At 52.6% G+C, this 22,383-nt stretch overlaps 1 protein-coding gene across 1 annotated transcript in view; it reads right to left on the bottom strand.

Moving 5' to 3' along the window:
* Window positions 1–102: 102 nt before the first annotated feature.
* DNAH1 (dynein axonemal heavy chain 1) overlaps window positions 103–22,383 on the bottom strand; it is a 66,367-nt gene continuing 44,086 nt past the window's right edge. Inside the window, exons 47-78 of the mRNA XM_063164593.1 lie at window positions 21,350–21,580; window positions 19,810–20,006; window positions 19,291–19,426; window positions 17,936–18,144; window positions 16,999–17,170; window positions 16,428–16,619; window positions 15,775–15,885; window positions 14,572–14,757; window positions 11,461–11,652; window positions 10,941–11,108; window positions 10,478–10,669; window positions 9,936–10,067; window positions 9,600–9,725; window positions 9,032–9,151; window positions 8,070–8,219; window positions 7,505–7,665; window positions 7,162–7,387; window positions 6,881–7,076; window positions 6,458–6,609; window positions 5,780–5,980; window positions 5,244–5,384; window positions 4,650–4,808; window positions 4,094–4,225; window positions 3,762–3,932; window positions 3,180–3,359; window positions 2,913–3,089; window positions 2,563–2,733; window positions 2,233–2,363; window positions 1,751–1,895; window positions 1,296–1,502; window positions 694–928; window positions 103–364 (exon numbers count right to left, since the gene is read on the bottom strand). Coding sequence (XP_063020663.1) covers window positions 243–364; window positions 694–928; window positions 1,296–1,502; window positions 1,751–1,895; window positions 2,233–2,363; window positions 2,563–2,733; window positions 2,913–3,089; window positions 3,180–3,359; window positions 3,762–3,932; window positions 4,094–4,225; window positions 4,650–4,808; window positions 5,244–5,384; window positions 5,780–5,980; window positions 6,458–6,609; window positions 6,881–7,076; window positions 7,162–7,387; window positions 7,505–7,665; window positions 8,070–8,219; window positions 9,032–9,151; window positions 9,600–9,725; window positions 9,936–10,067; window positions 10,478–10,669; window positions 10,941–11,108; window positions 11,461–11,652; window positions 14,572–14,757; window positions 15,775–15,885; window positions 16,428–16,619; window positions 16,999–17,170; window positions 17,936–18,144; window positions 19,291–19,426; window positions 19,810–20,006; window positions 21,350–21,580 — 5,421 coding nt within the window. The 3' untranslated portion in view covers window positions 103–242. The remainder of the gene's footprint in view (window positions 365–693; window positions 929–1,295; window positions 1,503–1,750; window positions 1,896–2,232; window positions 2,364–2,562; window positions 2,734–2,912; window positions 3,090–3,179; window positions 3,360–3,761; window positions 3,933–4,093; window positions 4,226–4,649; window positions 4,809–5,243; window positions 5,385–5,779; window positions 5,981–6,457; window positions 6,610–6,880; window positions 7,077–7,161; window positions 7,388–7,504; window positions 7,666–8,069; window positions 8,220–9,031; window positions 9,152–9,599; window positions 9,726–9,935; window positions 10,068–10,477; window positions 10,670–10,940; window positions 11,109–11,460; window positions 11,653–14,571; window positions 14,758–15,774; window positions 15,886–16,427; window positions 16,620–16,998; window positions 17,171–17,935; window positions 18,145–19,290; window positions 19,427–19,809; window positions 20,007–21,349; window positions 21,581–22,383) is intronic.

The raw sequence follows: 22,383 nt of genomic DNA, 5'->3' as shown, positions 1-22,383 counted from the left end.
AGTGGGGCTGGGAGCACCACGTGCCAGCTCCAGGCCCTGTTACCCCTGCTGGCAGCTCTGTTTGGTGTAGAGATTTGAAGTAATCGTGGAGAGTGCAACAATACCAGGCTCCATTTATTGACACACCTCAGCAGGGGAAGGGCAGGACTCACCTCAGCAGAAGGAGGGCACGAGGAGAGGGGGCAGCAGCCCGGCTCAGATCCTCAGCTGCAGTGGGTTCCTCGGCTCACTGCATTTTCTGGCTAAAAGTCCAGGGCACAGATCAGGGCCGTGCCCCGTTTGATCCAGTGCTTTTCTGGCTTGTCCGTAGGGATCTCCACAGCAATCACGTAGTTGGTGGAGTGGCCCGTTGTTGACAACGTGCCTGTAATGGGGGAAGCGAGGGTGAGAGGGTGCTGCTGCTGCACACTGACCCCATCCAGAAGCCCTTGTCCCCACCCAAAGCCCGGTGACTGGCTGAGCAGGGCTGGGGCAAATGGGCTTGAGGGGAGCCTGGCCACGGGCACTGCTGCAGAGCCAGGGTGCCTGCTGCTCCGTCTCCCAGCCACAGCAGGAGAAATCTTTTCTCCGTGGCTGGCCACTGCCAACAGTGCCTTCTCTATGCCCATGTATGGCAGGAGGAACTCCCTGCTGCCCCTCCTAGCCGCTCCTGCAGCTCCCCTGCTTCTGCAAGTCTGCCTTTAGGGCACCTACCTGCGCGAGTGAGAGTCTTATAGATGGGGCACAGGTAGGAGCCGGATTCCGGAGGCTTGCGGTTGGCGACAGGCAGCAGCCAGATGACAGCCATGTCCGTGTACAGCTCCTTGGGGCGGGACTCCGCCAGCTTACCCTCGGCCGCGTCCCAGCGGGCGCCCTCCAGGAACAAGCCGTGGATGTAGCAGCCCACCTTGGGCTGCTGCGTCAGCTCCTTCACCGACTCCTTCAAGACCTGCCACGGGGAGGGGCCGCCGGGCCCTGGCTCAAGGCGTGTCCCTGGCGGCTCAGCCCCAACAAGCCTCTTAAGCAGCTCTTAGTTAAGCGCTGCCAAAAGACAGCATGCCACAGCTCTCAGAGGGACAGCCTGGGACAGGGCTGGTGGAGGGGGATGAGGGCAGGTCTGGGAGCAGAAGCCCCTGCCAGCGTTGGGGAGGTGTCTGGCAATGTGGGTGGGTGGGTGTATCCAAGCACAAAGAGGATGATGGAGCCATAGGCAGCTGGGTAGCCTGGTGGCTTCACCTCTTGGGCAGGTCAGGGCCTTTGTGGCTTTCTAGCAGGAGATTCCAAATAAATTCAGACTCTCCACCTGATTTACTGACCTGGAAGCTAAACGAGATGGTGTCGATGGAGATGACAGACTTCCTGGCAAAGTTCTGCAGTGTCCCGGTGAGGAAGGCTTGGGGGAAGAAGAATCCACTGATCCAGAACACAGAGGGGATCCCATGGCTGATCCAGTTCTGCATGAATTCAATCCGCTGCACCAAGTCGTTCACCCACGATGCCAGTGGCTTCAGGGATGGATAGGCCTGTGGGGCACCACAGAGGGAGTGCTGAATGCAGTCAAGGACAGCCTAGACCTTGTGCCTCAGCTGCTGAGAGCTGCCCAGAGCCCAGGGGCTGCGAACAACTGGAGCTGCACTGGGCAGGAGACACCTCCGTGCCAGGGCACCAAGAGCCAGCTCCATGGGAGACAGCCCAGTCCAGCAGCAGCTGATAACCCATTCCTCTGCTTTGGGTGAGCTCTGGCAGCAGTTGGGCTGGCTGGGGCACATACCTTGGAATTCCAAATTTCAGGAACAGTGTTGTTGTACAAACTGGTGGCCATCAGCTCCAGCCGAGAGGACATCACCACCAGGCCCTTGAGAGCTTTCAGCAAATCCTTCAGACTTAAGTCAACCTCCTCCAGGAGCTTGTTGTACCTACAGAGAAAGGGCAGAGGGAGCAGAGTGACTCTGTACAGTGGTTTATCACCCATTGCCTGCCCAGAGAGGGTGTGGATCTTTATACACAAGTGAAGCTCCTCCATGTAACTGCCAGCCCCAGTCCTCTTCAACAGGGTCTCAGCTGCTCCCCCAGCCCTAAACTGCTGACTGTTACAGATGGAGACAGACTCAGCCAAAGGTCCTGGCTGGGACAACACAGTTGTTACTGTGACTGCCAACCCCACTCTTGTGCTGAGGTTCCCCAAAGGTGGGTGGCAGCAGGGGCCTGCACATCTCTGCTGTTCCCTAGGACATGAACCCACAGGAGCTTTACCTGATCACCTCCTGCACCAGCACTGTGTTCATGGATTCTTCATAGAGCAGTGGGTATTTCTCGATTACTTCCTGCACGTTCATGGTGTCAGGCAGCTTTGCCAGGATGTCCTTGGAGGTCTCCTCCACAATCTGGAAGGAAAGCAGCAAGTGGCAGCACCCTTCTAATCCAGCCCCATGGCTGCTGAGAAGGGGGAGAGCTAACGCTGGCACGGCAGTGCCATCACTGGCACCCAGCAGGCAGGGTGGCACCTGCTGAGAGCTGGTGCTTGGGCTCACTGCCCACACTGGGCACTGGCTGCCAGAGCACTGTCAGCACTGGGGCACCCACCTCTTCCCTGCTGCGGCCTCCCAGTGAGATGGTCTTGGGCTGCAGCTGTGCAATGGCCCCCAGCAGTGCAAAGGTCTCGTTCTGAGCGAAGGTGATGTCAGCATTGTCGTGTAAACCAAAGAGCTCTGGGCTGTCATTGAGAGGCAGGCCCTTAACATATTGGAGGTAGCCCTAGAGAGGAATCCACAAAGACTCTGAGACCAAGACCAGCTGAAAATCCCTAGGTTCTTACAAACTTATATTCCCCCAGGGCCCTGAAAATGCAGTGGGTTTTGGAGAGGAGAGATCCCCTTTGCATTGTGACAATCCCCCTGGAACTATGAGCTGCAATTTGTGACTTGAATACTTACATTGAGGTCAGAAGAGGTACTGATCTGCTTGTAGACACCTGATTCTGAATAGGCAAAGTCAGGACTTAAAACCTCAGGTTTGTAGAAATCCTCCAAAATGCTCATGATGCAGCGCCGGTCCCAGTCATCGGTCACGCGGCCGCCGTAGTTGATCTCCCCAGCTGTGTATTTCAGAACCTGCAAGAGACCCCACCGTGGTTCTGATCCATGGTTCTGATCCATGTCTGCATCTTGAGCCTGTTCCCTTGCAGGAGGGGCAGCTCTCACCTTGTAGGGAATTTCTGCATATTCATTCAAGAACATTTGCAGCTGACTGATGCAGATGCGGAGGTCTCCGTCTGTGAACTCATAGGGGATATTGAACCCCAGAGGCCCAAACTTTCTCCTCTCCAGCATGTTCCCATGGAAGAAGCAAAGTGACAGCAACAAGGATTTAAACTCCGTGACCTGTGGGAAACAGGGAGAGTTGCTCAGCTTGGGAGGAGACATCCTTGGAGGGAGTTGGGTCCTGCTGGGACCTGGCAGAGCAAATATGCCAATTCAGGAGTGCCAGCTTGAGCTTGGAGAGGGGGAAACCTCAGTCACTGGTGCTGTGCTGGGGAAGGCCATGGCTCACTCCTTGCTTAAAGAGAGCTGCAAGTCCTTATGCCAGGCCTCCAAAATACTGTTGCTTCCGTTTCTCAAAGTAAAACTTTCAGATGTGAGTTTATGAGAAACACCTCTTTTAGCACATGGATTCTCTAATGGGGAGAAGGATCTATGCCTGGAGAGGAGCTTTCCAGGTAGAAAGCATACATTGGAGCAGGCACAGAATGGGGACAGCAAGCCAAAGCACAATCTGGGTCTTACCTTGGAGCAAGAATTCAAGAAGTCATCACTGAAACTAATGTAGGACTTGAGCAGGTTGGCCTTGACCCCCCGGGGGGGCTCAATGGTCATCTTGGAGCCATTCTGGAGAATGGACACAGGGAAGTGGTTGCTAGGCAGACTGGTGAGCCAGAGGCGAAAGTCTGGATGCACCTGGAGGTCCAGAAGGCAGCAAGTGCTCAGAGGGTGCAGGCACAGCCCCTGCAGCTGCTCCTGCACTGACCCTCTGGTGCTCTAAGAGCCTATGGATGGGTCTGAACTAGGGCTGGCCTCCTCCCAGGCTCCAGCCTCCTGCCTGCTATAAAACATCTCACCTTGCTGGGGTCGATGGCCTCGATGAGTCTCTCCAGTGAAGGCATCCAGCTGGGGGCCAGGTGGCAGTTCTGGAAGAAGACCCAGTTGCCCTGCTCCATGGCACTGTGCAACATGGCTTCAGCACGGGGGCCCTGCAGAGGCACAAAGGGAGAGCTCACAGACCCTTCCCATGGCGTGCTGTGCTCTGCTGAGCAGGACAGGGAGGCAGCTCCCTGGAGCTGGCTGTCCAGAGCTATGGCCTGGCTCTGCCCCCATGGCTCAACTGGATCTTTGCTGTTTGATGGCACAGCAACATTTTTTACAGCTTTTACAAGCCTGTGAGGGAGGGTGGAGGGAATAGAAGGTCTGCAGATGGATTTGGGAAGTTAGAAGGCACTGTAGTAGGAGCTGCTGCAGCTCCCACCTCAAGGGGGTAGAAGCAGAAGGTTGGTGAGTAAGGGCCCTGGGGCATGAGGGTATTTTCACAGTGCTGCAAGTGTTTGACCTACTTGGAGCTTGGTGAGGTTGATATGAGTGCCAGGACACTGCTGTTCCAGGAATGCACTGACAGCCTACCTGTCCTTGGCCCAGAGAAATGGCAGAGAGCTTTTGTGAGAACTTCATTTCTTCAGCAAACTTGTAGAGGTCAGCAGCGGGGTCAGTGCCTGGGGACAGCACGAACACCAGGGGGGTAGTGGCAGTGGAGTCCTTAAACACGACTGAGAGGTCACTGGTCTGCAATTGAGAGTTGGTTAGAGTGGGGAGGCTGTAGTGGAACACACCTCAGCACTTCCTCAACCTTCCTGGCCTCCAGCTCTCCTCCAAGACTCCAGTGTCCTCTTAGGTGCCAAGGCCAGGAACATGATCAGTGAGAACCACATACAGCTCTCCTCTGGCTGCATTATGGTCAGGCCATGAAACACTTTCCCATTTGTCATTCAAACTCTTCCCTTCTACACCTGCAGCATCTGCCCCCTCCTAGTGTGGTTTAACTGGTGGGCATCAGAAAGGCTATCCCTCATCTGAGACATAGGTACGGAAAAACCAGCTGTGGGAGGAACACTGTGGCTGTAGAGGGCCACCTCTCTGCAATTGGTGGCCCATTTGTCACAAGCCTGAGGCCTCCTGCTCCCTTCCTGTCCCCAGCAGCACCTGCTCCTGGCTGGTTACCTGTGGCTCGATGAAGCGCTGGTCCAGGTTCCGCACCACGAAGTCCTGCATGGCGTTGGTGACCTTGTCTCCACGCAGACATCGCAGCACCAGCAGCTTCTGGAAGGCATCAAGCTCCTCTTCCCACTTCCCAGGCAAAGGCTCTCTGCAAAGCAATTAGGTGCATTTTGGGGGGATGTGCCAGATCCCACACTGCACGAGAAGTACCCAAGTTGCCTGCAGCAGCCATTGGGGCTTCATAAGGGACAAGGACCTTCCAGTCCCTTGGCTGAGGTTGTTGTCTGTAGCTCTGAAACCATCAGCAGGCAAGCCAGAACTGCTTCCACTGGGAAGCAGCAAATTCTGCTGGGATAAGGCACTGGGATAAGGCTCTGCCTTGTGCAATGGCCACCCGGGAGGAGGCAAGGCAATGCCTCATCCTTTCCCTTGCATGGCCCTGCACTGGGAGCAGAGCTGGCACTGTGGCTGTATCAGCTCCTCTTGCTCTCCCAAGGATGTCACGTGCAGTAGACCTAAGCTGACAAAGCAGGGGACACTTGCCTGTGAGGGCTCTGGCTGTCAAAAATGGTCCTGAACCCTTCAAGGCTGCCTGCAAAATCATTGTCAAAGCCAGAGAAATTCTTCAAGCTGCTCAAGGCCAGGATGTCTCCCCATGCTCTCTCATTCAGCCAGGATGGAGCTGGGTTTTCCTTCATCTCCTTTATGGCCCCTCCTGACAGCAGGTACCGCCACTCATCCTGGGAACAGGATAGGATTTGGTAATGGATAACAGCCTACCCACCTGAGCCCATGGCACAGGGTGCCATATCCAATTAAAATCCTGTTGTATCCTTCTGGCTTCTCCCCTGCCAGGTGTGTGTGTCAAGGGGTAGCTGAGCTGGAGGGTCTGGTGAGATCAATACAGTGACTGTTCAGCTGCCACTCTCTGCTAACCCCTGCCTGCTCCCTCTGAACTCATTAACCTTTGCAGCAGCCAGGCAGCAAACTGGCAAAAGCTGCAGGGGATTCAGGCAGCTCTGCATGTAGACACAGAGAACAGTTGGAAAGCTGAATAAAGAGAGAGGCCCTGTCTTTGTCCAGCAGGCTGCCAAGCCTGTCACTAACCCCAGGAAACAAGGCTCTTTTCCCACCCAGCACACAGTTCTAGGGGCTGAGCAGGCTGTGCCTGAGCTGCCCTGATGGGATCCCCTCAAGGACTGAGGTGATTTGCTCACCATATTGATCTTGCCCTCGTTCATCAGGATGCGGGCGCTGACCAGGAAGGCAAACATGAGCTTGTGCTTCTCGAAGAGGCTGCGGCACACATTGGAGTACAGACTGAAGGTGATGTAGTTGTTGATGTTCTTCACCCGCTCCGTCAGCTCGTCTGGAAAAAAGGCAACAACCAGACAAGGATGGCAGGTGCCATGGGGGATGTGGAGGGTGCCATCCAGGTCACCTCTGGGTACCTGGTCACAGAGGCACACCCACACCCTGCCCAGGAAGGACAGATGCTGCTCTCACACACAGAGAGGAGAGGAGAGGAGAGGAGAGGAGAGGAGAGGAGAGGAGAGGAGAGGAGAGGAGAGGAGAGGAGAGGAGAGGAGAGGAGAGGAGAGGAGAGGAGAGGAGAGGAGAGGACTGCTCTGGGCAGGCACCTGCTTTCTCAGAGTTACGGATCCCCAGGAGGAAGATGTTGAGGAACCACTCGAGGGAGTACTGGTACATGGGGTCCACGTTGGACAGGTCTGAGACACAGAAGTAGAGGATTTGCGAGCGGACAGCCACAGGCACATACTGCATGCGGGTGATGTTGATGTCCTTCTCTGTCTGCTCTGCCACTGCCACCTTGATCTGGAGGACAGAAGCGATGTCATGGTTAGTGAAGTGCTGGCAGGGGATGCACAGCTGCAGGGGGGACAGCACCTTTAATACTGACCTGGATCTCTCCTGCCTTCAGCTTGGAGGCCTCCAACACTTTGATGAGCTCCAAGTCATCTACAGGGTTTCCTTCAGAAGTGCTGAGCCTATACAGGATCTGATCTTCTATCACCTTTAGCTCCTGACGCATCTGGGCATTGCTAACAATTAGCTGGTTTCTGTCTTCTTCTAAGTCAGGCCGCTCTGCAGCCACCACTTCTCCCAACAGCTGGTCCTCCAAGCCACTACAACAAAAGCCATGGATGTGAGGGTGGTAGGTGTGGGGGCAGCATGCCTGAGGGGCTGGGGACTGCAGAATGAGGCTGAGCAGCACGGGCAACTGATGGGGTGAAAGCAGGTACCTGGGTGAGAGAGTGAAGTTGATGAGGGTGAGCTTTGTGGAGACCTCAGGGCTGTAGTGAGGGTTGGGCAGCTTGGTGGTGATGTACATCTTGAAATCGTCATGGTAGGGGACCACTGTATCCCCCAGCTTCAGCACGGTGCTGCCTTGCTGTTTGAAGGTCTGTACCAGAGAAGGACAAACACAGGAAGGCTGGGATGGCTCCCTCTTGTGAGGGAAGGCATCCTGCTCTGCCCCGGGCTCTGCAGTCAGGAGAGTCAGAAGGCTCTCAGGACAGAGGAGCTCCAAGATTGCCTGTGGGACTAAAGGCCTGAATGTGAAGACAGCAGCTGTGTTTCATGGCCCTGCCTCCCAGGCAGAGGTGCCTGCTGGCAGAGCACCAGTGTGTGCAGGAGGCTGTCAGGGTGTTGGAGCCCTGGCCAAGGCATGGGACTCACCCATCCATGTGAGTTCTGCCTGCCCACGGAGACCTACAAACACACCCCACTCCATGGCACCCTGGCCAGCTGGCCCTTACAGCTCAGCCAGGCACCCCCTGCCCCCCTTGGCAAGGGGAGACACCAGACCTCTTTCAGCAGGACAGGCTCAAGGACTGGATCCAGCTCCTCGCCGACGTTCTCCAGCAGGAAGGGCTTCCCGAAGGTAATGGTGTTCTCCAGAGTGGAGAGGAAGTCCCGGTCACTCAGCTTGGCCACCTCCAGGCTGTTTTCTCTCTCCTGGAAGGCAGTAGGGGAGGGCAGGGTTTCTCTGGTGTCCTGCCACCTTCACATCCAGCTCTGGTGCACAGTACACCTCTCACTGGCTTGATTTAGCTCTCTGGGGCAGCAGAAATAACAGCTTGTCTTGCTCAGCTAGACTTTGGCTATTTTGGCAAGTTTATCCTACATCAGCAGGCACTAGAGACAGCTGAATGAGGCAGCAGAAAAGGGGGGCAATAGGGACCATCTCCTTCACAGAGCCATATCCTTCTGGAGCCCCACACTGCTAATTCAGGGCAGAGCCTACAAAGTGAGAGCAGGTGGGTGGGAAAAGCTCTCAGGGAGCAAAGCAGGAGCAGCTGCCTCAGCTTCCTGCCTGATCCTTCAGAAGGGTACAAGAGGTGCTAGTCAGTGTTTTCAGCACTTTGGCAGTAGGGAATGCACTGGGCAGCCAGGTAAAGCCACCCTAATCCTTCTGTGCTAGAAAACTGAAAATCATTATGGGAGATGCTAGTGTTGTTTTGTGAGGTGAAGCCTCCCAGAATGTTAGTGGACACTCATCAGAGTGGGGAATGGGATTTGCTTGCTGCCTTGCTTGCTTATATGAGGGCTCTTCCTGCCCTGTGCTGCATTCCCTGGGAAGGGAAATCCACCTGGGATGAATGTGGGTGTGGAGACTGTCTGGTGCTTGTTGGGCTGGGCTGGCACAGCATGAGGCATTGCAGCTCTAGAGCCCAAAGCCTGAGGTTGCTCTGCAGAAAGCAGAGCTCCTGGCAGAAAGCTGTTTTCCCTGTCCTGGCAGATCTGGCTTTCCTCCCCACACCTCTTACCAGATTCTTGATCCACTTGTTTGCTTGTCCTTGTGGGTCTATGTAGTGATTCCAGCGCAGGGAGAATCGGGTTATCACCCCGTTCTCCACAGACAGGGCATCGTTGGGTAAACCAGCAATCTGACAGGGTAGAAAAAGTTGTTGGCACACCTGGTAGTGTGCATGGGTGACCAGAGAGAAGCCCTTGCTGCCCTGGCCCCTGAGTGCTCCCAGAGAGTGGACAGGGCATGGTGGTGAAGGTACCTCTGCCAGCAGCCAAGCCCTGGGGTGGGGCTGTGCTGTGGGGTCAGGCTTGGGCAGGCTATGGCCAGAGCTTGGCTCTGGGCCTCGCATTGGTAAAGGACAAGCCTTACAGGGCAAGGTTGATGCTCTTTATGCTGTTGATGCTGTTTATACTGCTGCAGTAATTCCAGTTCTGCAGTGTGGCCATTATCCAGCTCCTTGGTGTGGGGGCCTGCCCCTTTGGTCCAGGGGATCCTGGGGAGTGCTGAGCTGATAGTTCTGGACTTTACCTGAGGCCCCTTCTTCCTCAAGTATTGTTTGGTTTGGGGTTTTTTTTGAGACTTGCCTGCCAGGAGCGGATTTCCACGGGGTCTCCAAGGGTGCTGATGAGGCTTGCATCCTCACTGTGGGGAATGTCATTGTTGGTCAGCTCCTCCATCCACTCCTTGCACAGTGCTGCACGGTAGTCTCCCTGCCATGAGAAACACCATCTCAGCCCTCCTTTAAGTTGTACCCAGTCTATTGTGAGTATCTAAACCCTCCTGTTCCCATTCAAATGGGCGCCGTGCAGCCTCTTGCACAAGTGGACAGAGATCCTGGAGCGATCTTGCACCCTTGTGTCCTATTCCTTTCTCTCTGGCCAGGAGAGCTGCAAACTGTGTGCTGACCACTGCACACTTACTGTGAAAGGGCCCAGGTAGGCCACAAAGCCAGCTGCAAACAGCACGTCCCCAGAGCTGTTGGTGATTTTGTCATCCAGGCTCTCCACAGTGTCCTGCCAGCGCACCTTCTCATCAGCCAAGCTGTTGATGAGCTGTGGGATAAGATGCACATGTGAGAGCTGCTCTGAGGTCTAACCTTGTGTCCTGGACCTGCTGCTCTCTGGGTAATGCTGCAGGTGACCAGAGGTTGGGGTGACCCCTGACATATTCTAAATTCTATTTGGTTTAAGCACTCAATCCTGGGATTACTGGGCAGCTTTCAGAGGTCCTGGAAGACCTATTGTTAGCTGAGGAAGCTGTGCACAGGAGGACAGCAGCTTTTTACATCAGTGCCTGGCTAGCTTAGCTTTCCAGACCTGTTTGAGCAGCTGGGATCAGGCCAGGTAGCTTCAGCCTAGGATTGTCATGAGCTGCAGGCACAGGGATGTTTTCTCCACTGTGCTGCTTGATCTGGAATTCAGTTGCCTCATATAAGCAGGCAGAAGCTAGTTCTGTCCCTTACCACATCAGCACGGGCCAATCTCTCCACACACAGCTCACACTTCCTCTCCAACTCCTCCTTATTGGCTTTGCAGGCCTCGTACGTGGCTTGCAGGTTGGCAATGCCATCTTCAACCTCCTTCAGGCGTCCCTTGGCTTCGTCAAGGACCGCCTGGGTGGCACGCAGGTCCTCCTCTGCCTCCCGCAAGGCTTTCTGGGGACATGCACAAGGAAACAGTGGGAAGGTGGTCAGGCTCTTCCCCCAAAAGCCAGAGATCTTGAAGCAAGAGTTGGTTTTCCATAAAAGCTCTTGCTGATTAGGGCTAGCTACTGATATCTCAATATCTCAGTTAATCCAATCCCTGGATGACGAACGCATTGCAACCTGACCTGTAGAATGCAGTGATTGCCAGCAGCTCCTGCAGAAGGGAGCTGCCAGTACTGTGTTCCTGAACACCAAAGGCAGCTGGCTCACAGTTTCTTACCCTCTTGGGCTCCACGACCTTGGCCACAAAGTGGTACTTGTGCATGGCACGCACCCACTGGCAGATGGAGGTGCAGGCTTTGGACACCTTGGCAATGGCAGCTGGCTGGAACTCCTCATTGTCAATGTAGGGCTGGATGGCCTTGATCACACTGTCTGGAATGTTGTCCTGCAAGGAACGGTGGGAGAGAAGGAGACTCTCCTCAGTCAGATCTCTAGCATGCTCATCACTGATCTCCTAAGGGTTTCCCCCAGAGACAGCAGCACCCCAGGACCTGACAGGATGATCAAGGCATCAAACTGGAGCAAGAGGAATCAAATGACTGCATGTTGAGGTCTGGGAGACACAACTATGGGATTGGGTAAATCCTTTCCCAACTCACATGTGGGCTTCCAGGCCAAATACCCTTGGTGCTGCTGAAGAGTGTTGCCCCCAAGGAGCTCAGTTTGTTACTTCTGTGAGAAGATGTCTGTGAGGCAATACCTGATCTCAGTCACAGCTTCCTTCTGCCACTGCTTACCTTATCATAATCATACAGGCTGTTCAGGAACTGCACTGGGTCCTGGAGGAGGGCCCTGCCTGGCTCCCAGTAATCATCCACCTTGGTGCCTATCTTTTCTCCTGCCACCTTTTTGGGCTTTTTTCCATGCATAATGCAGACAGCTTCAATCACAATCTTCACACCAAGGGGAGGCCGCTGCAGGGCTCGTACCTGTAAAACCCAAATGGAAAACGGGGTTAACCTGATTCTCTGCAAGATGGGGGGCTCATCCCTCCCTCAGCTGGGCCAGAGGACACTGGCACCAGAGGCAGGACACTTCAGGGATGCAATACACAGGCAGGAAGGACAGAGGCATTTGAAAGGAAAGCTGGTTATCAGAAAGGGCATGGAACAAACCAAACAGGCTGAAAAAGCCTGCTCTGCTACTCTAATAGGTGTGTCGCTATGGGCTGAATATTTATTGGCAAAGGAGATAAATCTGTATGGTCCTAGGGAGAAGGCTCTATGGAAATGGGACACAGGCAGGCTTTCTCCCTTGTTCTGTGGGCTCTCATTTTTCTTGTACCCCACCACAGCCATGAGCTGGTCTTCAGCACTTGTGGAGGGACTGCTTGAGTCTCCCCTCAATCAGGCACCTAGCAGTGCTGCTGCAGCAGCCTTGGGATGACTGTGGCTGTCAGGACCTCTGAGGATGACTTCTGCTTTTTCTCCTAGTGCTGACCATCCTTGCCATGTTCAGCTGGAGGTATTCTCAGGCCTTCCTACTGGACACTGTCAACAGAGCAGCAGACTTTATGGCAAAACTGAGGCAGATCTACCCCCATGCAGATACCCTCTGTGAGAAGGACTTTGAGTGGCTCTTTGACTGTCCTGAGACAAAGCAGTTCCTCGAGTGGTTCTGCAGCACAGTGGGTGAGGAGAACGTGCTGAGCCCAGCTGAGGTGGAGGCCTATGAGGCCCGGCTGGCTGCAGGCAAACCCATCCTGGAAGGTGATGCCTTGGAGGAGGCCCTGCAGATGTTCTGCCAGGTCCTGCAGCTCCCGAGCTCCATAGTGGATGAGGGGCCCTCTCAAGAGGCCCTGCAGCAGGAGCTTCAGGAGCTGAAGCACTACCATGACCTCCAGCTCTGGAGGTACAGGAAGCTGTTGGCTTGGACAAACAAGCTGCGGTGGGAGCAGAAGTATTTGGAGGAGGAGAAGAAAGTGGTGAAGCAGGAGTTGAAGGTGGCTCATATGGACTTGAAAGCAAAGACATGCTGACGGGGAAGGATCAGAAGAAGCAGCAGCCCTTCTGCAGCTATGCGGTCTTGGCAGCCAAATGCTCCCAGCTGGTTCAGGACAAGAGGGCACTGGAAGCCCAGCTGGAAGCTCCTCTGCCCCAGGTGTCTGCCCTGGAGTCCTCCATGGAAGTTCTCTACCACCAGCTGTACAGCAGCTCCAACCAGCTGCAGCTCTCCTCGCCGGTAAGGCAGCACTGCCCCTCCCCTGGGCCCTGCTGGGTGGCAGGGCCAACACTGGGGACCCCCTGCCATCCTCCCTGGGTGCAGGGGGGACACCTGGCTGCCTCTCAGCCACAGAGGGAGGGGAGCTGGGCGTGATCCTTGTCTTGTCCCAGAAACACCCAGTGAGGCAGTGCATGGCTGTGAGATAAAGGTGATTCTCACTATGTCTCGCATGTGCTGCTCAGTTTTGAGATTGGGGTGCCTTAGCCAAGGTGTCCCAGTAAGCCTCCCCTTAGACTGGGAGGGTGTGGAGGCCAGAGCTGGGTGGGTAGTTTGTTTCTGGGGGGCTGTTCCACAGGTATTAGGAAAATCCCCTTATTTCTCCATATTCACATGAGTTTGGGCTCTGTCCCTCAGGAGATCTCTGAGCTGATGGAGCAGTTGATCATCGTGGAGAAAGACCTCTACCAAAAGCTGGCAGACCTCCTGAGCGACTTGGAGGTGAAGCACAGGTCTCTGGAGAGCCCCATGCTGCAGGCAGAGCGCAGCCTTTATGTGCATTTTTACTGCAATGGGGACAGGCTGAGGCAGGAGGTGGAGGAGCTGGAGAAGCAGGCATCAGCCTCCTCCAAGGGACCCCTGAGGGAGCTGCCCTATGGAAAGGAGTACGTCCCAGGGATCCTTGCTCCCTGCCACAGTAGTGGTGTTCTCTTTTGGCTGGGCTGGGTCCTTAATTCTGGACTGGGAGAGAACTCTTGTGGTCTCTGCTCTGGTGTCATGACCTGGCAGCTGGATTTAAAAGAAACTAGGAGCTTAATCCTTAAATACAGAGTTTCTGGGGGCTGGTTTAGATGACCTGTAAGAAAGTGAGGCATCTTGTGGCATTGGAAGCTTTGGATAGACAAGACACTTCTTGTGCCAGCTCTACAAGAGGATGGGTGCTGGGGGCAAGTGGACCAACATTGTCTGTGTCTTTCCCTACTTTCTGAGGAAAGGGGTTTTGTGTGTTTTTGGGAGAATAAAAAGGTCTGTTACTCTCAACTGCAGAGCAATAAGCCTGTACCTGTGTGGTGAAATCTGTACTTATTGAGTGTGCTGTCTTGGCTGTGATGCTTGGAGGTTCAGAATCACCCTTCCTTCTCTCACTAGCCTATTTCAAGCCAGTATTCCCTGAATTCAGCCTGCTCCCTCTTCTCTGCCTGTGGTGGATCCCTTTTCAAAGAACCTGCAGGTTCAGGGTGCTGCCAGCTCTCTGTCCCTGTGTTGCACAGCCAGTACTTGGGGTTACTTGGTGGTACCTACCCTTGTGGACAGGCATGTGGGGTGAGCTCTCCTCCACAGCCTCTCCAGGACATGCTAGAAACACACAGGGGCCACTCGCTGCCTTTCTGCCCTTCCCTGCATCTGAAGGAGTGAAGGTGAGGAGCTGCATGGGCAGCTGCCCAGGGTGAGCCCAGGGGGATGGATGGATGGATGGATGGATGGATGGATGGATGGATGGATGGATGGATGGATGGATGGATGGATGGATGGATGGATGGATGGATGGATGGATGGATGGATGGATGGATGGATGGATGGAGGAAAAGGCTGGGGATGTTGCAAGCCTATTGAAAGGGAATTACTGCAAAGGAGATGCTGTCCTTGACCAGACCCAGCTCTGCCACCCTCTCCCTTGACACAGTTACCTCTGTAACATCATTTCTGTTGAGGTTCTTCAGGCTGGCAAGAGCAGCATCCAGGGCTGGGAGGGCTTCAGCCAAGTCCTTCTGAGCATCATCTGCAATGGCTTGGGCTTTCTGAGCTTTCTCATTGGCCTTTGCCTCCTCAGCCTGCACAGCAATTCTTGTCTTTTCAGCCACAGCTGTGTCCACCTGCAACAGAGACAGCCTCAGGAGCATGCTGGAGGCAGAGCTTGGCTTGGCACTGCTAGGAAAGGATCACAGCTGTCCTGGCAGCTTGTGTGACCTCAGGGACCTAACTGCTGCAGGGGATGCCCTTCCTGCACCATACTGGGAGAAGGTTTTTGTCAGCTTGTATAAACCATCCACAAGCTCCAGCTCTGGCTGTGCCTGAAGTGATGTTAGTCTTGCAGGAATTAGCTGCTCTGCCCATTTTCCTATTGGCACAAGTAGAGGATGCATAGGGTTGCAAATTTGTAGGGAGATGGAGGAATAGGAAGTGATGCTTAGGGATTTGTTTCTAAAACTACCACTTCTGCATACCCCGAAGGTTAAAACACTACCAGGAGGCATAAAGGAATTGTGGAATACAGCCAAATCCTTATCTGCTGTGTGGAAGGAGGGAATTGAGGTGATTGCAGAGTCTTTCCACTCTGCATGCAGAGCTGTGTTATGTTAGTGTCCCTGTTTCCTGTCCCACAGCAGGAGACAGGCAGGAGGAACACAAGGAGAGAAGGCAGTGACAACAACACAGAACAGTTCCCTCTTCTGAAGTGGCATGAGTGGCTGTGTGATGGTCCTTGAGGTCTGAGGGACACGCTGCAGCTGGATCAGCTCCCTGGGGATGGGATGTGGAGGAATGATCCTGTTCAACAATGAGTCTTGCTTAGAGCTGCTCAGGTCCCCTCAGGATTGTGTTAGTGTTGCTAGACTGTGCTTGCAAGGGTCTAGGCTGACTGACCCTGGGTGGTGCTTTCAGACAGGAGCACGGGAACCATTGCTTCTGCAACAACTGGTGCTCACCAGCAGCAGAGCAGGACTCCAGCAGGAGGCAGTTTGTGCTGGCACTGCAGCTCTGCACAAATATCTGCCGTGCCAGTCTGAGGCGTTTTTACCTCTGGACAAGCAGGATTTTGCACAATCCCTGCCAGGCCCCTGCAGCCTGTGTCCCGTCTGAGCAGAGTCAGCGCAGGCTGCCTGCAGCAGTACCTTTATCTGTTCGATGGTTGCCTCGGTGTCCTTGGCTGCCTGTGCCAGGAGAGGGCGGGAGGACTCCAGCTCCTCCTGCATCTTGGCTACATCCTCTGCTGTTCGCAGGAGCTGTGGGAGCAAAGCAGAGCTCAGAGCAGGGGCAGCAGCCATGGAAAGCCCTAGGAAAGGGCTGTGCTGCTCTGGAGGGTGCTCCCTGCCATATGTTGGGCTGTGCAAAGCACAGGTCTTGCCCTGGCTCCTGCTTAAGCAACAATCTGACACTGGTGTGCTTACAACCAGCAGTGCCTGATGCTGCCTGCACATGTTAGGCATTACTTCATAAAGCTCGTGGCAATGAGGCAGCAGAACAATGTTTCTGTTAGAGGGCTTTCAATTACAAGGTTAATAAGGAACATACTAAGAGCTGAGCTACACAGAGGTCTGTGGTCCCCAAAGACTGGGGATCACTATTGTTTAGAGCTGTTACAGACTCAGACCTTCAGAAAGCCTGGCCCTGGCAGAAGGCAGAGTTCCCCCTTGCTTTAGCCTGAGTTTTTTCCTGTTACACAGGACATGTGTGGGACATCTTACTGCATCTCTGCAGTGGTAAATACACTGCTCAGAGGGTGTAAGGGGTGGCCCCAAAACCTTCCTGGGTATGAAGGACAAACCTTGTCTAGGCCACTTTGCATCCTGTTCTTGGCTGTCTTCAGTTCCTGTTGCTTCTTTCCAATGAGGGAACTGAAGATGCTGAGGAACTCCAGGTAGCTTTTGGGAGTGATATAATTGTGTCTGCCCAATTCTGCTAAGAACAACTGGCACTTCTTTGCCACACTCTGGTGGATTGCTACACATACTTGAATCTACAAGGAGAAAGGAAAGAAACAAGGAAAGGAAAGGAAACAAAGGAAAGAAACATTCAGTACTGAACATATGAAAGGCAAATCTATGTGATGCCCAGAGAGCGCAAAAGGGGCTTATGAAGAACCAAACCATACAGCCAGAGCAGAGCACATGTGTGTGGTGGGGCTTTAGTGCCACAGAGGGCTGACAAATGGCCAAGCCTGTTTCAAAACATACAAAAGCTATGCAGCTCTGCATTTGAATGATCCTGCCATGGAACATTTCTGCTGCAGGGTAGGACTATTCTGAAGGTGAGCCCTGCACCCGTTGCCTTGGTGCATGCAGAGACACAGCACACTGAACTCGTGGGAGCAGAGTATTCTCACATGTGGCACGTACCATCCCGGTGGTATCCTCATTGCCGCTGCCAAGCAGTGGGAGCTCGTTCAGGAAGGAGGAGGCCACGCTCTGCAGGGCTTCAGCAGGCCACTCATTGAACCAGTCAATGGTGCAGCAGTTCACCAGGGAGGGGAACTGCCTCAAGCGTGCACGGAACACTTCTCCGATGGGGCTGAGGGCAAGGCGTGCAGAGAAGATGTGTTACAGCTGGCTCTGCATACAGGACAAAAGATCTTTCCTTCCACAGAACCACCCTGATACTTTGTGGAGCAAGAGGGACAGGAATACACCCAGGGAAGGCGGGAAAAGGGGAATGACAGTTCAGGCAGTGAGCTGTGTGCCCAAAGGTGCATGTCTGAGCTCATTCCTTGGCTCGGGATATTCTGGAAGTATTACAATCGTAGTAGGGTGATGTTTTATGGGTGCCTCTCTAGGGACAAACCTAAGGGATAAAAAAATAAATGTGTTCTGAAGTTTATTTCAAGCAGGTGTGTGCAAAGATCACATCATCAAACCATAACCATGGCCCTGATTTTTCTACTTGTTCTTGCACTGAGAATGCCCTGTACCTTCTGGTATCCCTCTGGCAGGGGAGCAAGCTGGTTATGGACTATGCATTGGATTAATGAGTAAACATGGTGCAACTGAGCCCCAAATTCAATGGTGCAGAGAGGAGGAGACACCTTGTGTTTCACCTGAATCACACATAATCATACTCTTGAAAAATTCAAATTTCATCTTGGACCAGCAAAGTGTAAAAAAAAAAAAAATAAATTCTAGTCTTAGGGGAAGGTGTTATGCAAACCATATTCCTATTCTTCCTCCTTCTCCAAAGGCTGGGGCTTGGACATAAAGATCCCATTACACAGTGATAAAAGGCAAAGGCTAAAGAGGGAATAATTAGCATTCAAAGCATGGAGGTTAGGCTGAAGTGTACCTCATGCACAGGACCAGGTGGATATTGCTGCGGACCCGTGCTACGTATGCAGCCATCAAATTGGCTTTGGTGGGCTGCTGGCCCAGGTCTCGAACAATGGGCTTCATAGCTGTCATGATCTGGTCTTCCTCCTCAGGACTATAAATGTTGGGAATGTCACCAGAGTTGAGCAAGTTGTTGATGTCTTCCAGGAAGGATTCATTTTTAATCTAAGTAGATGGTAAAAGAAAAAAAAAAGGCAGTTTCTCAATTCAGAAGACACTCATGTCAAACATGCCATGAAGATAATTTCTGCATAAATACAGCTCTCAGCCTCAGTTATAAGAAACAATTTTTGTGATGACTTGGCTTCAGAAAGGCACACTCTGATTCTTGTCCAGCACTTCCAATTAAACAGCCATATTTCAGCCATATCAGGGGTGGGAGGATGTGTTTGAGAAAAACCATCCTTCTGCCCATTCCCTGTCTCCTTACAAACAAATTGAGCTCAGGCTCTTTTTCCCTGCCTCTGCAGCCAGACCCCAGACACCTTGCTTGCTCCAGGTCTTCATTCCTCCAGCACAGAGCACTTCATTATTAGAATAAAGCTTATCAATGTGGGAGACAGAGTAATTGTAGGGATGTGTCACAGGCTGTGGGACGATCTCCCTCCAGTGCTACATTCACCTCTCCACCTTTGCTACATCAGAAATACACAGCATCTATTTCCTTGACTAAATGCATCCTCCTGGGCCCCTTTGCTCCCACATATGCTTCTCACTGCAGGGAAAAGGCTGCAAGAACAAGTAGCATTTGACTGATGCTCATCTCACTGCTTAGGGCTCTGCCACAAGGGAATGGTTCCTATGATAATGAAGGCAGTAAAAAAGCCTATGGGGAACATAACTGTGATTCCAGAAGTGGAAATTGGCCTACTCATTAGCAAGTTACAGTTTACAGCCAGCATTATCCTGTGGAACCAGCAGGCGTAAGGTTCTAAATCTACTCTCTTTTTGAAAAGGGAAAGAATCATTTAACTTAGGACTTCTAACATCAGTGGCCAGTAGTGCTTAGTTTCAGACAGCTGAAATCTATGTGCCTACTAAACCATTGGATGGAGCTGAAGAAAGCTTCCTTGAGCAAGACAAGACTCCACCCACTCACACACAGCTCTACAGACCCTCTAGCAATAAATGCACCACCTCTAGTTTCCCTGGGGCTATTTTATAAGCTGATGAATATGGGCTACTGAAGAAATACAAGTTGTGTCCATTTTTTTCAAGTTCCTTAATACCACGTAGGGGAATTTATGGAGCTTAGAGATGTGTGTTCTGATTCCTTTTGAGATGGAATCCACCATGCTAATAGTCCTGTACCTGTGTGTCTACAAAGAGGAAGGTCTTGGGTAGACTTTCAAGGCCTGCCTTCATCAAAATCTTCCTCACATCATCTCGCCATTCAGTCATGCCATAATTTTTGGACAGTTCAATTTGGAAACATTCATTTTCTGCCCTAATGGAAAGAGAAGCCTGTGGAGTTACATCAAATTAAAACATTCTCTTCTGTCAATTCCCAGTATGTCTTGTGGACTCAGGGTGAAAGGACTCAAGCAAGTTGTTCTCCTACAGTGAGTCCTGAGCACACGCTTGTCCTTGTGCACCAAGGACAGCCACCAACCCAGGAGCATGTTTTACACAAGGCAGAGATATCTGAGCTAGCCAGAAACCCAGTGCAGACGTGCACGTTAACTGAGTCCTAGCTCTTGACTCATTTGAGGAGTCAGCAGCCAGAAAAACATGTAACTGGCATGGGAAGGGCAGAAAAAGAAATTCTCTGAAGGCAACCCCAACGGAGCTGCTCCCCATTCCATGCATAGGTGGGAGTGCATTACTTACATGTGAGATGCCAGTCTGGTGAGAGACTGTCTCCCACTGCCCCCAACCCCCAGGAGAAGGGCATTCCCCGGAGCCTGCCGCAGGATCCGGCTGATGCGGCACACGTGCTGAATGGCATCCATGAACAGCACCAGCTTCAGCTCTGGGGTGTGGCTCTGATTGTACTCCTCCAGGTAGTCCTCAATCACCACCTTCAGCTGTGGGCAGAAACACTCAGTTGTGGCTATCAGATAAAAGCAATTGTGTGTGTTTGGGGGGATTACTGTCTGCTGGCACAGCCAGGAGTAGGGGAGGGCAGAGCCTGGGGCTTAACAGAGTCTGGGAGCAGCTCTTCTCTGGGCTCCTAAGGAACTGCCATTGGATGTGCTGAATTTAGTTAGTAGTGGTGGCAGCAGCTGCTCAATGGTGACCTTAAACTAACTCAGGCAAGTGACTACAGTGTGCTGTTCCCAACTGTGCTGTTTGCCTCGAGAAACAGCAGGGTGTAGTTCAAAATAAAAGAGCTTATGTCTGCCTGATCCATACTGCTCCAGGGCCTCCCTCTGGGTTAGTTTCCTTGCTCTATAGCTGACCACTGCCTCCTGCTGAATTCTGTGGTTAGGATTCTGACTGGAAAGTACAGGTGCTGGGGAAGAAAACAACACAGGCTGTAGATGAGTAGAGGAGCACAATCCTCTCCCAGTCCAGCCATCACATGGAATAGCTGCAGGAGCAGTTTCTCTTGCCCTTCCCAGGGTCCCCTCAACAGCACCCTCAGGCCAGAGAAGGAGATGAAGCATGAAGACATCTGGGATTGGATCCTACCCCCTCAGCAATCTCCCTGTGAAGCTGGGAAAGTAACACCAGCGGGAATTTATACAGTGCTGAGATCCCTGCCTAGATGCCAAAGTCCCGTGTGCATCAGTGGGGACTGTGCAGCTGCCTCTATGTCTGGCTGTCCCAGCTGTGCTCACCTCAGTGGGGGACAGACCTACCTACTTTGCAAAAGGGGTTGGAAAGCTCAGTTAATTACCAGCCCTTGTCACACAGCTATCACAAGAGGAGAGACAACAGAATAATCATCTGTTTCTGATAATGAGTGCAAAACGCACCACTCATTGCCTTTGCTTAATTACCACTATCCAAGTACTCCCAGTATCTTCTCCAACAGGGAATCTGGCAGTAACATTAATTACTTGTAAAGGTCAATTGTGAAGTCTTTAATGGTGAAAGTAGTATTGTTTGGGGGTAATGTGCCATTTCTTTCCAGCAAATTTCACTTTTCAGTCCCAAGTGTGACTCATTTGGGAAATTTGGCATAGCAGGCTGCCTCCAGGATTGCAATGCAGAGACAGCTTGTTCCACCTCAAATGCCCATCATAACTAATACAGCCACTATTCATATATGTGGTAGGATTCCACAGGAGACCCCTAGGATGGTTTGTAGTTTCAGATACCTCTAATTAAAGCACCACTATTGTTACTATTACTGTTTTCCTTTGTTTGTAGAAGACTGGGAAGATGTGAATGTAGTTCCCAACGTGATTCCCAGGGTCCCTACCTTATCCTGGCTCTCGATTGCTTGGTACAGTTTGACATTGGAACCTGGCTCCATGAAGTCTCCAAACAGAACTGGCTGGGTAGGAATGACCTCCTCAAAAGTGGTGCCAAACTCCACCATCTTCTCTGTCATTAGGTTGTCAAACCAGCTCCGGTCCTCGTCGTTGACCAAGCGGTCACGGAAGACCCGGCAGCTCTCGTGGTACCACAGTCTCAGCAGGTGCTCTTTGTTCTGGTAGGAAATCCCAGCAAAACAGCCCCCATGAGAGAAGCAGAGAAGTGTTATGAGCATTGCTGTCAGCAAAGCTGGTTCCTGCCCAGCATGTGGCCAGCTCCACTCCCATTACAAGGCAACTGGAGCAGAGAAAGAACTGGGCGGAGGAAGCTGCTTTCCCTCTCAAAAACAACTCTTGTCAAAACAGCTGCTTTGCAGAGAGCTCATTACAGCATCAGTTTATATCCCTCTATTTGTCCATATGTCAGGCTTTCTTTGAGAGATTTAAATTTTATGTTCTTTGTTCTTATCTTTCACCAATTTGAATTAATTTGTACAGTTTTATTGTATGTTTTTTGGAAGATGCTTTTATTTAGCCACAGTAACCCCCTGCAACATTATAGGCTGGGGATGGTATGGCTGGACAGTGCCCAGCAGAAAATGACATGGGGGTACTGGTCAACAGCTGACTGAACATGAGCCAGCAGAGTGCCCTGGTGGTCAAGAAGACCAATGGCTCCTGGCCTGGATCAGGAATGGTGTGGCCAGCAGGAGCAGGGAGGTCATTCTGCCCCTGTGCTCGGCACTGCTGATGCCAAGCCTTGAATGCTGTGTCCAGCTCTGGCCCCTCAGATTGGGACGTTGAGACACTTGAGCTCATCCAGAGGAGGCAATGAGGCTGGAGAGGGGCTGGGAACACAAACCCTGTGAGGAACCACTGAGGGAGCTGGGGGTGCTCAGCCTGGAGAAAAGGAGACTCGGGGGTGACCTCATCACTCTCTACAACTCCCTGAAAGGTGGCTGTGCTCAGGTGGGGTTGG

This window comes from Melospiza melodia, chromosome 10 (genome assembly GCF_035770615.1).
Source record: "Melospiza melodia melodia isolate bMelMel2 chromosome 10, bMelMel2.pri, whole genome shotgun sequence".
NCBI lineage: Eukaryota > Metazoa > Chordata > Aves > Passeriformes > Passerellidae > Melospiza > Melospiza melodia.
Note: the sequence above shows the minus strand (reverse complement) of the source record. Positions and strands in the feature narration are given on the sequence as shown.